Here is a 15,981-nt window from a genome sequence, read left to right on the forward strand (position 1 = left end):
ACATTGCGTAGACCATAGAATTTAGTGAATGTCAATGAAGACTATCAATCTATATCCAGTAATATAGTCTGAGCATATTTGATCCCTCCATATGCATGAGCATGATGCTCTAATACAATACCAAGTGGCACATGGAGTGCCCACATCAGGTCCCTCGGAATATCTGTTTAATCCACCTAACTTTTCTTTGACCGACCTTCTCAACACCCGGTAAGGCCATATTTTCGGGAAACTTATGGACCCGCCCAAGAGGATGGGAGATAGGGTCGGTACTGTGCATGCCTCCCCTCATACGCTCCTCTGAACCCAGACAGGGCCGCTTCTTCTGTCGACCCTGTGATCGCCAGACTGATAGCCTGCCCGAAGAGTAGGTACAACTCCCTTTTTGCCTGGTCCAGTCCGCGGAGAGCAGGATACGACGCATAATTGGCGTAAAGATGCCGAAATTTGACCCTGACGATCAGAAGACCTGGCTGTCGCTGATCAAGCGGTGGTGGCTCCACGGTCCCGCGCGCGGCTTTCTTTGGAGACGCTAGCCGACGAAAATGAAGCAGAGGTGTCATCCATTTCTCTCGCAGGCTGATCTTTCGAGGGCCATGGTGAAGCTCTACACAGACCTCAAGTTCGCGTAAGCCAGTAAGCTGTTTCGAGGCGGCTTCGCAAGCTCGCTGCCTGAAAGTGAACATGGCGTTAGTTATTTCTGCGTGTAGCATACCGGACAACGTCAAAGTCCGTCACTATCGCAACCATACTCACCAACTTTGATGATGTTTCTCTTGCCAAACCACGTCCACGGTCTTGTTTGGATTTCCATAAGTGCTGTAGTGTAGATGCAACCTGGTGATGCTTCCCAAGTGAATGGACGAGGCATATTTGAAGAAGTTTGTCATCCGCTTTGGCGCATCGAAGACGAAAGTCGTGTTTTGGTAGAGCAACTTCACTGTCTCTGCGTAGACTTGCTTGCAAACAAGACTTAGCGCACATAGCGAGCCTGGCCAGTTCGTTCGCAGGCCCTGAACAGCTTTGTATTTGCCAAGTGATCTCGAGAAGCGAATCACAACAGGAGGAGTCGCGTTCATCTCAGGATCAGGCGCAGGAGTCGTGCTATTTGTAGCGATTACATTTGATGACAACTTGACAGTCTGTGGCTTCCGCTGCGTGAATTTGGATCCTTTGCTGGCGATCTCACAGCGACGCTCCGAGTCGAAGTAGTAACCGTATATTTGGTTTCTGATCTCACCGGGTAAGGCGAGGAAGCCGCGCATCTTCTTGGGCGGAGACCCTCTCGGCTTGTGAGCGCGGGAGAAGAGACTGGTACCAGTCATGACCGCCGGGCTGACAAGCTTGAAAGCTTGTAAGACAATGTGTTGCTGTGCTAGTGAATTAGCCGGAAATATTTGTTAGCAAGTATCAAGATGCCACCGAGCTGGTGAAAGTCTGTGTCTGTATTGGAACCATGGAACATTGGAGGTGGAGCCTGGGTGCCTGGGCCCTGATATCGTACGTGGACGCTAGTCGCGTTTGGGCTAGTGATCAGAGCAACTGCGGGCAGCCACGACAGTCGCCCCTGCTGCATACCGCCATGTTAACCATCATGTCTTCGCTAATCTCGCGCCAACGTATCCTCCTTCGCCAGCCTCAATTTCTTGCAGCTCGCGCCTTCTCCTCCTCCAGGATAAACGCATCTCGCCTCCGTCAACCCGGCGAACCAACCGGCCCGAACGAAGTGAGTAGAGATGATACAAAATACATGCGACGCATACACTGACCTCTTATCTCAACCTCTGCAGCCTCCGACACACATCCGAACACCTCCCTCGAAATCCCCACTCAAAGTCTGGCCCATCCTCGCGATATTGGGACTAGGCACATACCTGTTCAACGCGATAATTGATCAGCGAAAAGGCGAGGGATACCAGCCCAAAGGACCTATTCAAGGCCATTCACCCAGCGGCAAAGGACAAGTGAAGCCTTCACATCCCCACTAGAAAGATGCCTGCCATTGAAAAGACTGCCGCGGGCTCGCGCGAGTCTCCACGCTGGTCCAGCGACGAAGTGACCGTCCTTTTCGTCCTTGGTGGCCCCGGTGCCGGAAAGGGTACGCAATGTACGAAGCTCGTCAGTGACTATGGCTTCAAGCATCTCTCTGCTGGTGATCTGCTGCGCGAAGAGCAGAACCGCGAGGGCAGCGAGTTCGGCGAGATGATCAAGACGTACATCAAGGAAGGCACTATTGTGCCCATGGAGGTTACCGTTCAGCTGTTGGAGAACGCAATGGAGGCCAGCATGGAGAGCGGAGAGAACCACGGAAAACTGTTCCTGATTGACGGTATGTTGACCCATGCAGCTACTTTCCAGTCCATGGTCTAATATGATAGGCTTCCCGCGCAAACTCGACCAGGCCCACGCTTTCGAGCGCTCCGTCTGCCCTTCCAAGTTCACCATCTTCTTCGAGTGCTCCGAAGCTGTCATGGAGAAGCGACTCCTCGTCCGCGGCGAGACATCGGGACGCGCTGACGACAACCTCGAGAGTATTAAGAAGCGCTTCAGGACATTCGTGGAGACAAGCATGCCCGTGGTCAATGAATTTGAATCGCAGGATAGGGTTGTCAAGATCAACGCAGAGCAGGAGCCTGACCAGGTCTACCGGGACGTTGTGGAGAAGCTCAAGGAGCGTGGCGTCAAGCCCATCAACATCACCTTTGTGCAGACACAGGCTTCATAGTCTATGGGGAGACGCCCAAGAATCAATATATCTGAATTGCATTGTCTATCATGCAGCTCGAGGGCTGCTATTCATGAACCTGAAAAGCCTCATAATGCATCCGTCCCAAGCCGACCCCTTTTGAAAGAAAGAAACGTGCACCAAGACGACGTAACCACTTAGTCCATATCGTCATCAATGGCCCTCTGCTGCTTCCTCTGTCCGCCCCTTCCGCCGAACCGCGACGCCATATCGGCCTTCTGGTCGGCCTTGTTTGCTTCCTCCTCCTTCTCCTGCGCGAACCTCTGCTTCTCCTGCTGGATGACCTGCAGAACACCCTGCAGACTGTTTCGCCACAAATCTAACCTTGAAGCTACCTCTCTCCACTGGTTGTCGCCAAAGACACGGTATGTTGAGCGGTGGATCAGGAAGGTCTGGTTGAGCTGGCTGAGCTTGCCCTCGACGAGACCAGCGCGGATCACGTCAATGACCCACATCTCGACGTCTTCGGATGGTACTTGTAGTGCCTTTGCGATCCTCTCGTAAGGTAGCGATCTGGCTTGACCCGCTGAAGCAGCCATGGACGCAAGGGTGAGGAGGCGCATCTTGCGGTTCAAGGCACCGGCGTCAAGGCCAGACTCCTCAACCCAGCCATCGTGTTCGTCCTTGAAGTCGTTGTAGTCATCCAGGAGATCGGAGTTGAAGATCTCAAGGAGCTGGAAGTATATGGGGTCGGAGTTACGGAGGGCCTGGATCGAGTCGAGATCGGTGAGATCTTGGAAATCGAAGTGGGTCGGGTGTGTGAGGGCCGACTTGAGGGCGCGAAGAGAGAGCTCGCGAGCCTCTGGGGACGAAGCCTGCTCTGAAGGGAATGTCCTGAGTGCGCGTAGCAGATATGTGTATGCCTGCTCCTCCTCGCCTGCGTCCGATGCGACGTCGCTCACAGCAAGGTAGAGCTTGCGCGAATCCTCCTCCCCGGTCTTCCATGCGGCTATCCAGCTGTCGAGCTGCTTGAGTTGTGGTCGCAGTGTCTCGAAGTTTGATGTGGCGCGAATGACACGGAGAATGGCAAGGAGCACGTGGTAGCGCGTCTCGCTGTCTGGCTGGGTGGTGTTGAAGATGGTGCTGAGGATGGAGAGCGCAAGACCACCACCGTTCAGAGGCGACGAGGAGATGGGTGTGCTCAGGTTCTGGCACATCTTGGGGATGAAGATGGAGACATTTGGCGACTGGTTTACGAGGTGGATGAGCAGGTTGTAGGCCGCAATAAACTCTGCGCACTCATTGTTAGCCCGGTGTTTTCTCCATCAGAAGGACCCCTCGAGTCATTGCTGGAGCCGTACCCTTCTCGGGCGCCTGGTTCAGCGCCTGGCTGCCGACGACGAGCTTCTTGAGCACATCATCCTTCTTGTTCTCCTTGAGCAGGTCCGCGCTCTCGCCCTGGAGGTTGGCGCTCTCATCGCCCTGGGATTTTTTGAGGCTGTCGATGTATTGTGCGAACTCGTCGGTAAGCTCCTCAAAGGTGCCCTCGATGAGCAGCGTGGTCTTGGCGCCCGGCATGGTGAGAATAGCAGAGACTGGTATCGGGGCAGTGTGTAGGCGGCGGGCGCAGGGGCGGGGCTGGTGGATTGTCGACAATGGGAGCGGCGTTGGTGGGATGCCAAGATTGGAGTTGGATTTTTGGGAAGTCGCTATCGATAGCCGCACAGACAAACAACACCAACAGCCAGAACCACTTGCTACCTTGACGATGTCACCTTACTTGAGTTTACCGTGTACAATTTCAAGTTCTTGGAAGCCTCACAAAGTTCAGTTCGATATCGGTCAGCGTCCTCAAGGAAGCAGTGCCTTGTCCTGAACCGTGTCATCATCAAAGCCCGACCGCTCGAAGGAAAGCACTTACCATCATACAACGCAATCTCATACACACCACCTTCAGCTTCCGGGTGCACAGCTACGAAAGACCTTTCCGTTAGCGCACTTCCATCTCTAACATCAAGGACGTTGTTATCCAAGATGAAGACCCCCCACTCTGCCAATTCTCCCTCAAGCACGTCGGTCGAACCCGGACGCAGTACATCGCTCATGTATAGGAGTTCGCTAGACTGATTCCGACTATGCAACACCACCTGCCGATCCCCATCCTCGGCCACATGAAGCTCCCACGTGTTCGTTGCATTGTACTTCACGAGATAGAACTTGCTAGCTGCATCCTGGCTGTCGCCGAGCACGTAGGTGCGTATGTCCAAAGAACTGACTGGCAGAGATACCCATTGGCTGTCCAGGGACGGATCGTCGCTGTGTCTGATAATCAGCGACCCAGTATAGAAGATTTCAAAGGACTAGACGTACGATGAGGACCGCAGCTGATATAATTGGGTACCCGGAGCTGGGACATCAAGTTGGGCTCGTCTATCATGTGAGCACGCCAAAGCCATGTCAGACAAGCCTATAGCAAGAGCGACGAAGGACTTCATCCCAAGATTCAGCACTGGAAAATTGCTTGCGACGGATAGAAAGACACTCAAGTCAAGTGCCGATAACACGTATGTATAGTTTGCGGGGGCGACAGGGGTCGGAATGAAGGCCCCTTCAGCCTGCAACATATCAGCTTCGCTTAGATTCAAGCCTCATCTATAAACATTCTGCCTTTCTAAATTTCTCTTGGCCTGTACTCAACGTGTTGCAGAGCACCCGCATCTCGATAGCATGGCTGTAGTGGAGGTGCCAGACCACATCATGTCACAGTGGGGCCTTTATGATGTTGTTCGTCGACTGCTCTCAGAAAATCACCATCTGAGACCCTGATATCTATCACTCCTACTAAAATCGTGTCATAATGAAGTTCACAACAATTGTATCTTCGTTGGTCCTCGCTGCATCGGCCACCGCGCAGACGACGCCCTCGGGTTTCACTCCTGCCACCAATGCAACGCTGGATGTCTACTATGGGACCCAGTACATCAGTCCCGGTCTCGTTGTTAAGAAATCAAGTACAAACTCGATGTGCGAAGAAAGATGTGCCATACTGATGTGAAACAGCAACGGCAAAGGCCCCTGTCATTGGTCTCACCAACACAACACTTAGCGGAAAGTACCTGCTTGCAATGATCGGTATTCTCCCTTTTCACCATCAAAAACGCACCACACTGACACTGCTCAGACATCGACGTTACCCAAAACGGCCGTGCATCAACCGTCCTGCATGCCCTTCTGCAGGATTACACGCCGTCCGGCACCAAGCAGAACGGCACATCAGTCCTCACTACGACAGCCACAACACCTTCGTCGTACTTTGGTCCTGCACCACCCGCTGGCGCGCCTCCCACTCATCGTTACGTATTCTTGCTGCATGAGCAGCCGGCAAACTTTGCGGTCCCGGCTGCGCATCAACAGGCTGTTAGCAGCCGGTTCGGCATTGACTGGCCAAAGTTCATTGTGGATGCTGGGCTCAAAGCCCCGATTGCTGGAAACTACTTGCAAGTGAAGAGTGGAGATAACACGAAGAGGTGGGAAGCGTAGGAAGAAGCTTATTCTTCGTTTTGAAGCGCAGCCAATTCGATTCAAAATGTACCTCTGCGTTCAATAGTCTGCAAATGCAATTCCAAGTCCCCAACCCCCTAAATTCAATGCCGAGCCCTTCTCCCCTTACTACCTGAAGTCCACACCCAAATCATACCGTACAGTTCAGATTGTTTCCCAAAGTAGTCCGGAACACATCCAAAAGACACTGATGCGCGCGATCACCATCTTCACTCAGTGTCTCGCTGCTGTCGATAACGTACGCGCCTGCCGGGACGACGATGCCGTTGTAATACACGACGGTATCTACCGTACGAGCTTTGCATGCTATGATGCCAACAGTCAGTAGCCGATCTCCAAACGATAGGACATGGTGGAATACACACCTTCTTTCTCGTTCGACCACATCCACCCAATGCTATACATGGTCTGATCGTAATGCAGAATGCTCTTCGTGGTATCGTATACGACCCGCCGTCTTCTCATGTTGTTTTCTGTCCAGGCTTCATCGGTGACGGCGTAGGCGATGCAGCTGGGAGATGAGCGGCCGATTTTGTCGATGGCTGTTACACTGGTGATGGCGGTTGCGAGGATGGCGATGAGGCTTGTTTTGCGCATCTTGATGACTTTGCTTGTGCGTTTAGGCGGAGATGACTGGAAGGGTTGGAAAGAGGAGTGTTTTGCATGTGTTGTTGATATGTTGGCTTGGTAAGGGGACCGGTTGGTAGGGGTACGGGCTGGGGGATCCGGTGTTGGAACCGTGGTACTTGGTTAGGGGACTTGACACCAACACCGAGATATTATCTCATCACTTCACCGCATGCATGCTACATGTGTGCTTAGGACCTGTGCAAGATGAAGCACATCGATGTATTCGTCGCGTCGCGCGAAGCGACATACCAAGCACAACTAAAATATCCACATGAAAAGAACCCACTCACCAGCCTCATGTCATCCATACATGAAAACTTCTGATTAGTGACCAAAGGCTTGTGAATTGCCTGCATTGATCTTGGCAAACTCCCTGTTCTCCTTCTGCCACTTCCTCGCATATCTGACGCCAAATCCGTTTTCGAACACTTCGCGGATGGCCTCGAGTGGCATTCCCTTGACTTCAGGGAAGCAGAAGATAACGAATAGCCAGCCGACGAAGCAGATGCCTGCGTAGAAGCCGAAGGCCCCTGATGGGGTGATGCCTTTCATCATGGAAAGGAAAGTCGAGGCGATGATGATGTTGGTACTCCAGCATGTGACCGTATTCAACATCGTTCCAACAGCTCTGACCTCCATAGGAATCAGCTCGGTCCCGATCCATGCCACGGTAGCCACACCACTAGCTGATTGAAGTTAGCACTGGTCTAGTGATAGCGGAAGAGAAGACAAAAACGACTTCAGCATAGTGAGCGTACTTACAGTAGAAGCCAACAAAGATGATGATCGTGGCAATGAGGACATAACCCGGCCAGCCAATCTCTTCGCTCTGAACAGCCAATGTGCGGAGATCAATCGGGATGTAAGAGAAGCTGACGGCAGCAATGACAAGGCAGACGCTCATCCCCAGGATCGTTACTAAGAGAATGCGACGGCGGCCGAACTTGTCGACAATGACAAGGTTGACGAGCGAGAAGATGAAGTTCGTAGCGGAAACGGTAATGGCGACAGCGGTCGCGTTGTTGAAGCCGACAATCTTGAAGAGCGTCGCTGAGTAATACATGAGTGTGTTGAAGCCCGACAGTTGCGAAATGGCCATGATCGTGCATGCTGTAAAAACGGCGCGGAAAGTGGACGCTGTGGTGAAGATACGGGCCAAAGTCTTGAACACCGAATCATCCACCATAGTCTGTGTGGCTTCGTTGATGCTCATCTCAATGCTCATGATCTTCGCGCGTCGCTGCTCTTCGGTCGATGTTGGGTAGATGCGCGTGAGGACAATACTGGCTTGGTCCACGTTCCCGTGTGCGACTAGTTGGCGGGGAGACTCGGGGCAGAGAGTCAGAAGACCGGCAAGGAGGACGGCGGGTGCCGCACCGATGCCAACTGTTGCTCTCCAGGCTTGCGAGTTGGCGCCTCCGACTTGTGCGAAGCCGGCACCGATGGATGACGCAAGAAACTGGCCAAAGGTGACGCTCATGTTGTTGAAGGCGATCATCCGGCCGCGATACTTGGCTGGCGCCAGTTCGGATATGTAGAGAGGAACTATCATAGCCGCCGAGCCAACACCCAGGCCTACGACGAAGCGGCCTACCGCGAACTGTGGGAGGTGATACGCAGCCGTCTGGAGTATGGTGCCGATAACGAAGACGCCGCATGCCAGAAATATTGGCAGCTTGCGACCATATTTGTCGGCAATCATACCAGCAATGACGGCTCCCACGAGGGCACCTCCAGAGGTGAGTGATGTGACGAGCTCCTGCTCGGAGGACGTGAGTTCGTGGCCGAGAGATGAGCCAATAGTCACGAGCACCGAAGAGATGTAGCCAGTATCGTAACCTCGACAAAGTCAGCAAGGTCGGATCTCAGAATCCAACTTAGGAATAGAGTTACGCACCGAAAAGGAGGCCACCGAGAGAAACAGTCATGGAAATTAGCCAAGCAGCCTTTGAAGCAGCTGTAGCTTCGATGCCAGAGAGATTTGCGATCTGATCCGCATGTTCGCGTGCAGTCGTGATATCTTCAATTTTGTCGATGCTGGACGACCGTTCGTTGAAAACATCAGCCTTCTTCAAGTCTTGAGCCATATTGACCTGTAATTGGCAGTGGTGAGGAGTTTGGACAATGTTCCAGATGTGATGATCAGAGTCAACAATGTGATGATGACAGACGAGGCTCGAGAGCTTGCGATACTTCAAGCCATACTCCAGGAGATATCGCGTGCTACTTATGCTACTCGTGTAGCCTCAAGGTCGCGCTCCGACAATGGCCGGCACGACGCGCAACCAAGCTCGATGCGAAATGCTCTCGCAGGCTGACCTGGATTGCCACGTTGGGATCCGTCGCACCATACTGGCAACACCTTCCCCAGGTTTCTACTCGCATGTCTCCGCAAACCTATCGGGTATGCGTCATTCTTCGCTTCGCAATGCTGGGGTGCATGGGGAAATGCGGGGGAGGAGCCTAGAGAACAGGGTAGACCGGCGTGTTGGAACCGCTTGACAGCTCAATCGGATGCTGCACATTGGTTGACGCGGGCATGGCGGATCGAGAACGCTGGTCGCGCGTGCGGCTGAGGATTGTCGGGGATAGGAAGTTTGCGGCATAGACTTCTACGTTGGGCGCCAAGGCTCGGAGTCAAAAGGCCGTGTCCTGCGGGCCTGCCATTTTCAACATTGCGATCGGATGGATATCGCCCGACCCGTCCTATGGGAATACCACAAAGCCGATAGAAGGTTACCGAAGTCCAGGCGGCTTTTGGCGAACTTGTTGGTTTCGCGAATCTTGCGATGTGACGTGACGAAAAAAGTCGGGGTAGCGGAAGCAACAACTTTCTCAATTGGAGCCAAAGCTTCTCCACGTGTGTAACTATGTGTGATTTAGGGCGTTGGAGTGTCATTCGTGCTCATGCAATCGTTGATTGATAATGCTACTCAAACACCATCAGATCGGCATAATCGTTCATCAATGACAGTGTTGGTATGAGCGAGCGCTTCTTGGTATTACATTAACATTAGATATTGCTATAAGGTTCTCGCTGTAACGAGGAGATCTATCATACCAAAATGACCCGCAGGTCCGAAAAGTGAGGGCCTGAGAAGCTAGTTGGCTGTCTTTAACCAATGATCTGCCATATCTCGTCTTGTCTCCTCAAAGAAATCTATAAAACTCATGAACTCCCCCAGGAAGTGATATCGTGACTCGTCTACTCTTTCTTGGCGTGCTTGATGAGGTTGCCCTGCTCGTCCACTAAGCCCTTCGCACGCATGACCTTGAGCGCATCGTGAATAGGGTCCAGCTCTGGCTGCGGCGCCCTGTGAGAGCCGAAGTAGGTGTCGGCCCAGGTGAAGTACTGTCCGTAGTTGACTGTGAAGTACATGTGATGCAGTGTGTGATGGGCGGGGCTGTTGAGCCACTTTTCTGTCCAATGGCCGGTAATCATGTCGCCATCGTGAATGAAGATGGTCCAAATTTGGACAGCAACAAAGAGGACCATGTACAGATGCCTCTGCATTGGGCAGATGAACACGAAGATGCTTTTGAGATTTAGCAATGAGGTTTTGAGGAAATGGCCTAGAAAATACTCACTGGTATGGCAAGGATTGGACGAACCCATCAAGCGGGTGGAAAGCTAGCGCAGCCCATGGTGTAGGAACTGTTGAAATTAGCATTGGTATTGAGACCGACAAAAATGCAAGACATTTGAAAGAGAGCGGGGACACTTACCAATCCATTTGTGGTGTGGCTTGTGGATGTACTTGTATACGCTAGGGTGGTGTTCTAGGCGATGAATCCAGTAAATGGCAAAATCATTGAAAGCCATGTACAGAGCGGCCGAAGCCACCAGCCAGGGCCAGCCATATTCGCTCGTGTTGGTATAGATCAAGCTGTGGCCGCGCACTTCAGCGAGGAAAATTGGCAGGGTACAAAGGTTGATGAAGGGGATGGCGAAGAGCGATGATATGATCTCTTGGGAGACTTGGTTCTTCAAGAAGCGTGGATGGTACTCGAGCCGGCGATCAAAGACAAGGTAGTAGGATAGAGAGCTGAAAAAGAGGTAGAGAGAAGTCGCGCCGAGCTGAGTAATGACGAGAATCGATAGAATTTGACGGTAAATGTTGTCGCGTGGCCATTGGGACGCAGGCGCTGTGCTAGCGGCCGAAAAGTCTGAAAACGAAGAGTTCCCTACGCTGAAGCCGGGCGAGGGGAGAGCCCATGCGTAGGCTTTGTCCAGGACAAGAGGATCCAGGAGTTCCAGAGCGACATCCATTGTTGACTGCTATGCAAAGAGAGGTATGAAAATTTGAGGTGTGAGCAAAAGGTGGCGGAATAACTGGCGCACAAGCTGCCGTTGGGGCGCGGATGGGCTCTGCCCGTGTTGCTTGGCTTGGCAGGGGTAAATTGGTAAAAGTGGGGAGGCCCTCCCTTCGTACGAACGCGCTATGGTAAACAGCATCTCAACCGAAATCACCCCCAAACATCCGCCTTCCATTTGCCCCTCTTCTTCAGCCCGTCAGCCCACGCTCTGACTTCGGCCTCGGTCTTACCCTGCGCACCCTGGACGGCGTCTCCAAGCCTCATATCCACCTCCCGGGCCATGCTTGCCTTGCCGCAGATGTACATGTTGGCCCCTCCTTCCAGCATGCCCAGCACCTTGCCCGCGTGCTCGGCCACCCGGTCCTGCACATACACTCTGCGCTGCCCTTGCGTTCGCGAGAATGCAGTCACGATCTCTAGCTTCTCCCCGAGCTGTTCCTTTATCTCATGAATCAGACGCCCCGCAAAAAACCTCGCTTACAAGTCCTTGCAGCTTCTAAAAACTTCTTAGCTAATTATAGAGCTAGCGCATAAACTAAACTTCTTAGCTAATAAGAGCTAATTATATAATACTTATAGTAAGGCTTTTATAGAGCGTTTAAGAAAAAATAGCAAGACTTTTAGTAAATAGGCATTTTAAATTACAACTTTAGTAAAGTTTACCTATTAGTACTATAACGCTACTATCTTGTCTTATTATAGTGTTAGATATAATAGAAAGCGCAAGTTCTTCTTAATACTATTATATTTATTAGGTCTAATTTACGCGTAGTATTAATAGAGAAGTACAGCGTTATAAAAGATAATATTTTAGCTCTTTAGCGTAATTACGTCTTACTAACCTACTTACTATATTCTATTTACTTTATACCTACACTAAAACTTTTATAAAGCTTTATAAAGTCTTATAAAGCTCTATAACTCTTTATAAACTTCTATACTAGTTATAGTTACGTCTACTATACGCGTTACGTTATAGTATTATAGTATTATAGTGTTGCATATAGTAGTGCTGTAGTACTCTAATAAAGATGTTATAGTATTATAGAATACTATAGACTCTTGTAAACTACTAAGCTAATAGCTAGCTACTAAGGCTTATAGTAAGTAGATTAGCTACTAGCTATATAGTAGTAACTTTCTTAGACTTCTATAAACTTCTATAAAGTTCTTTAGACTACTAGTAACTTCTATAAACTTCTATAAAGTTCTTTAGACTACTAGTAACTTCTTATAGCTAGTTATTCTTATAGAGTAGCTATAGTAAAGCGTAAGACAAAGTAAAAAGTAGATAAATGTAGTAGATAGTACTAGAGTTACGCTATTACTACGCCTAAGCGTGTAGTAATTAGGCAAGCTACGCTTCTAATTAATTAACGTATTACTATAATTCTAGATATAGAATTAGAGAAACTTCCTCTACTAGTAGAGAATATAAGATAAGAATAATATGTAGCATTATAAGAGTAGGTTATTTAGTATTATCTAAGGCGTGTGCTATTCTATAGTTATAGTAGTAAGGCACTTAAACTACGTAATAAGTAGATACGCGCTCTTTAGCGTCTTATCTATATAAGAAGTAACGTGTTATTAATTACTATAACTAGCTTTAGTAAAAGCCTTATCTTCTACGCGTATTTAGTATTAACTAGAAAGATTATACTATAGTTAATACTACTCTCTAAGCTAGAGAATAAGTAGCTTAGTAATATACGTTATCTTAATAGCGTAAGACCTTACTTAGTTAACGCAAGAACTTATACTTAGTCTTATAAGCTTATTAATAAGATTATCTATAGTAAGTATACTTATATATTAATAGAGCCTAAGTAGGTATCTAGTTATATTTTCTAGACTACGTTAAGAGACATAACCTTCTAGTTACAGATTAGAATTATTATAATTAATAAGTACTATCTTATTATCTAGTAAGAAGCATTCTGTTCTACTTTTACGTAGCTAGGTAAACTCTATAGTATTCTTACGCAAAATGTTAATTAGTTTAGTTATTTAGCTACGTTAGATCTTAACTCTACTAAGTAGGTGTTAGACACTACTAGTTTCTACTGTCTAGAGCGTAATACTTATAAGACTAAGTTAATTTAAATAACTATTAATAGGCCTAACGCGTCTATAACTATTATAGAGATACTACCTAGTAAGTCTATATTATAGAATCTTCTTTTCTTCTTACTACTACTATCTATAACTAGAGAGGCTGCTATACCTATAACGTAGCCTAAGATAATTATCTTTATTAATAGAAGAACCTAACTCTAGAATACTATAGAATAGGCTATAATAATGCTTGTGTATATAACAAAGAACTTCCTAGATAATTAACACTATAGTACTAACCTATTAGCTAGAGATTAGTGTGTATTTAATATAGTTAAGACGTATACTGTTTATATTACGTAGCATAATAAAGACGCAACGTATAATAAGTTTAAGTATTCTACTTTTTATATCTATATTATCTTTGTAATAACGTCTCTTAGAATAGATATAAATCTACTAGATATTATAAGAGTTATAACGTAGAATATACTAATTACTAAGAGTATTATAGACCTATAGTAGTAAATTAGTTGTAGAGAGAGAGGCGCTAGGTATACTAGCTAAGTATTTATCTTTCTTTTATACTAGCTCTTTAACTATAATAGAGTTAATTAACTAGACGTTGTAGTAGTTCTAAAGCTAAAGCTTCTAGCTTAAGTATAATAGTCTTATTATTAGCTTCTATCTTTGCGCGTAGCTAGTAGACTCTTATAGATAGTAACGCCTAGTAACGTTAATATATCTATTAGCCTATCTGCGTCTTAGTCTATAGATAATAAGGTAGTGTCTTAGGTAAGGTTGTCTAAGAATAGTTATAAGTTCTAGTCTAAAACTAATAGACAAAGGTAGGTAAATATACTACTATCTTAGCTAAAGGTTGTAAGTAATAGCTATTACTATTATAGGTTTCTTAAGTAGCTAGGTAAATATACTATACCTGTAGACTAGCAACTTTATATAGCACTAGAGACCTACTATTCTAAGTGCACTTAGTAACTAAAGTAGTAGATTAAAAAAGCCTCTAATATCTCTGTTAGCTCTGTAGAGCCTTGTAGAGGTACGCTTACTAACCTAATATATACTTAGGTTAGAGTATTTGTAGTATAGCAGGCAATAGTACTCTTATATAGAGAGAATTAATAATTTTCTATACTACTAGGTATATATATAGACTAGGTTACGCGTATCTAAGTTAGTAATATATTAGTAGATATAGATACTAGAGCTAACAAAGACTTAGCTTTTCTAGATAGTATTAACTAGATACTATCTCTATGTATATAGTAGTATTGCGACGTAGATAGCAAGGTAGTACTATTACTATATTAACTACGTAATATACTAAATGCTTCTTAAGTAGAGTATAGTGCACTTCTAGATAATAGAAGATAGTTAAGAATAACAAGAACTTAGAGTATACTATTAAGATCTTAGTTATCTATATATCTACCTCTACTAGACTAGTGTATAGATAATAATATAGCTACTAGTGTTATAAGAATAAATACGCAGGTCTAAGTTAAAGTGTTTATTAATAGTCTAAATAGTAGTGTTGTAGCTCTAGTTCTATAAAACGCTAGTCTCTAGGTTATAGTAGACTGTTTAGCGCGTATCTATTGTAAATCTAATTTAATACTTTTGCTAATAGTGTCTTAAATTTGCAAAGACGCAAGTTAGACTACGCCTACTACTAGTTTAGTGTCTCTTTTATCTCTTGCTAGCGTAGCTAGTACTCTAAGTTTTTATATAGTAGTAAGGCGTTGCACGCCTAGATTAAGAAGTTAAGATAGCTATAACATAGTGCGTATACTATAACTAGCGTTACGCAAGAGATAGGCTACTAGTCTAAATAAAGTAGTAGAGATAGTAATAGTAACTTCTAGTTGCGCTATTAAGATGTTAGCGACGTTATAGAGTAGACGCAAGTAAAAACTAATAGATAAGAGTAAGAGCGTATAGAAGATATTAGAGTAGTAAAGTAAGCTAGTATTATAGTTAGGTAGATAGACTCTATATATTAATTAGCTGCTATTATTTTTATTTACTTAGAGGTTTCTAGAAGTTTACATAAGATTATAGAAGATCTAAATATATAGTTAGTTATTATTATTATACAATACGTACCTTCTCTTTTACCTTTCTATTATAGTGTAGATAGCTATATTACCTTGCCTTTTAGTAGAGAGTCTAAAGTCTATTATTCTATTAGTCTATAAGTTTCTATAAGTTTACATAAGACTATAGAACTATTAAATATACTTCTACTTGCTAATAGAATACCTATTACTTTTTTACTCTTACTCTGCTAACGCGGCCTAAATAGCTAAGTAACACATTTTTTCTAGTTTAGAGTCTAGAGGCTGCTATTTTATTAGCCTAGTAGTTTATAGTAGTTAGTAGAAGGTAGTAGGTATTTGTATGTAGACAGCGTCTAGCGATTTACTATAAAATTAGCCTTAGTAGTAAATAGACGTAGGCGCTAGAATATAGCAAATCTTTTTAGCCTTTTTAAACCTTTAATAAATACTTATAATACTTATTATAACGTAAGTACCTGCGCGCTTTATACGCTACTATATAGTAGTAACTAATAAAGCTTAATACTTTACTACTACAGCTAGTTTGCTGTAGAGCACTCTTTATAGGTACTAGTAGGTTTTTTAATAGCATTAATATAATATCTATACTAACTAGTATATAGTATAGTACCTAACGCGTAAGGTTAG

The 15,981-nt window shown here is 46.4% G+C and overlaps 6 protein-coding genes across 6 annotated transcripts; 2 read left to right on the top strand and 4 right to left on the bottom strand.

Annotated features, from left to right (window-relative positions):
- Positions 1 to 752: 752 nt before the first annotated feature.
- J4E84_003681 (uncharacterized protein) lies at positions 753 to 1,325 on the bottom strand (the record flags this gene model as incomplete). The annotated part of the gene is made up of 1 exon (XM_049386291.1): positions 753 to 1,325. The coding sequence occupies one exon, from the start codon at positions 1,323 to 1,325 to the stop codon at positions 753 to 755; it is 573 nt and encodes a 190-aa protein (XP_049246140.1).
- A 667-nt stretch (positions 1,326 to 1,992) lies between these two features.
- On the top strand, positions 1,993 to 2,725 carry J4E84_003682 (uncharacterized protein; the record flags this gene model as incomplete). The annotated part of the gene is made up of 2 exons (XM_049386292.1): positions 1,993 to 2,329; positions 2,379 to 2,725. The coding sequence occupies 2 exons, from the start codon at positions 1,993 to 1,995 to the stop codon at positions 2,723 to 2,725; spliced, it is 684 nt and encodes a 227-aa protein (XP_049246141.1).
- A 158-nt stretch (positions 2,726 to 2,883) lies between these two features.
- Positions 2,884 to 4,264, bottom strand: J4E84_003683 (uncharacterized protein; the record flags this gene model as incomplete). Its single annotated transcript, XM_049386293.1, has 2 exons — positions 2,884 to 3,977; positions 4,048 to 4,264. The coding sequence occupies 2 exons, from the start codon at positions 4,262 to 4,264 to the stop codon at positions 2,884 to 2,886; spliced, it is 1,311 nt and encodes a 436-aa protein (XP_049246142.1).
- A 1,279-nt stretch (positions 4,265 to 5,543) lies between these two features.
- J4E84_003684 (uncharacterized protein) lies at positions 5,544 to 6,226 on the top strand (the record flags this gene model as incomplete). The annotated part of the gene is made up of 3 exons (XM_049386294.1): positions 5,544 to 5,697; positions 5,747 to 5,818; positions 5,868 to 6,226. The coding sequence occupies 3 exons, from the start codon at positions 5,544 to 5,546 to the stop codon at positions 6,224 to 6,226; spliced, it is 585 nt and encodes a 194-aa protein (XP_049246143.1).
- Positions 6,227 to 7,201: 975 nt separating this feature from the next.
- On the bottom strand, positions 7,202 to 8,964 carry J4E84_003685 (uncharacterized protein; the record flags this gene model as incomplete). The annotated part of the gene is made up of 3 exons (XM_049386295.1): positions 7,202 to 7,563; positions 7,640 to 8,716; positions 8,775 to 8,964. The coding sequence occupies 3 exons, from the start codon at positions 8,962 to 8,964 to the stop codon at positions 7,202 to 7,204; spliced, it is 1,629 nt and encodes a 542-aa protein (XP_049246144.1).
- Positions 8,965 to 10,082: 1,118 nt separating this feature from the next.
- J4E84_003686 (uncharacterized protein) lies at positions 10,083 to 11,147 on the bottom strand (the record flags this gene model as incomplete). Its single annotated transcript, XM_049386296.1, has 3 exons — positions 10,083 to 10,413; positions 10,466 to 10,532; positions 10,604 to 11,147. The coding sequence occupies 3 exons, from the start codon at positions 11,145 to 11,147 to the stop codon at positions 10,083 to 10,085; spliced, it is 942 nt and encodes a 313-aa protein (XP_049246145.1).
- Positions 11,148 to 15,981: the final 4,834 nt, after the last annotated feature.

Source organism: Alternaria hordeiaustralica (genome assembly GCF_023758085.1).
Source record: "Alternaria hordeiaustralica strain BMP 2776 chromosome Unknown scaffold_5, whole genome shotgun sequence".
Classification (NCBI taxonomy): domain Eukaryota; kingdom Fungi; phylum Ascomycota; class Dothideomycetes; order Pleosporales; family Pleosporaceae; genus Alternaria; species Alternaria hordeiaustralica.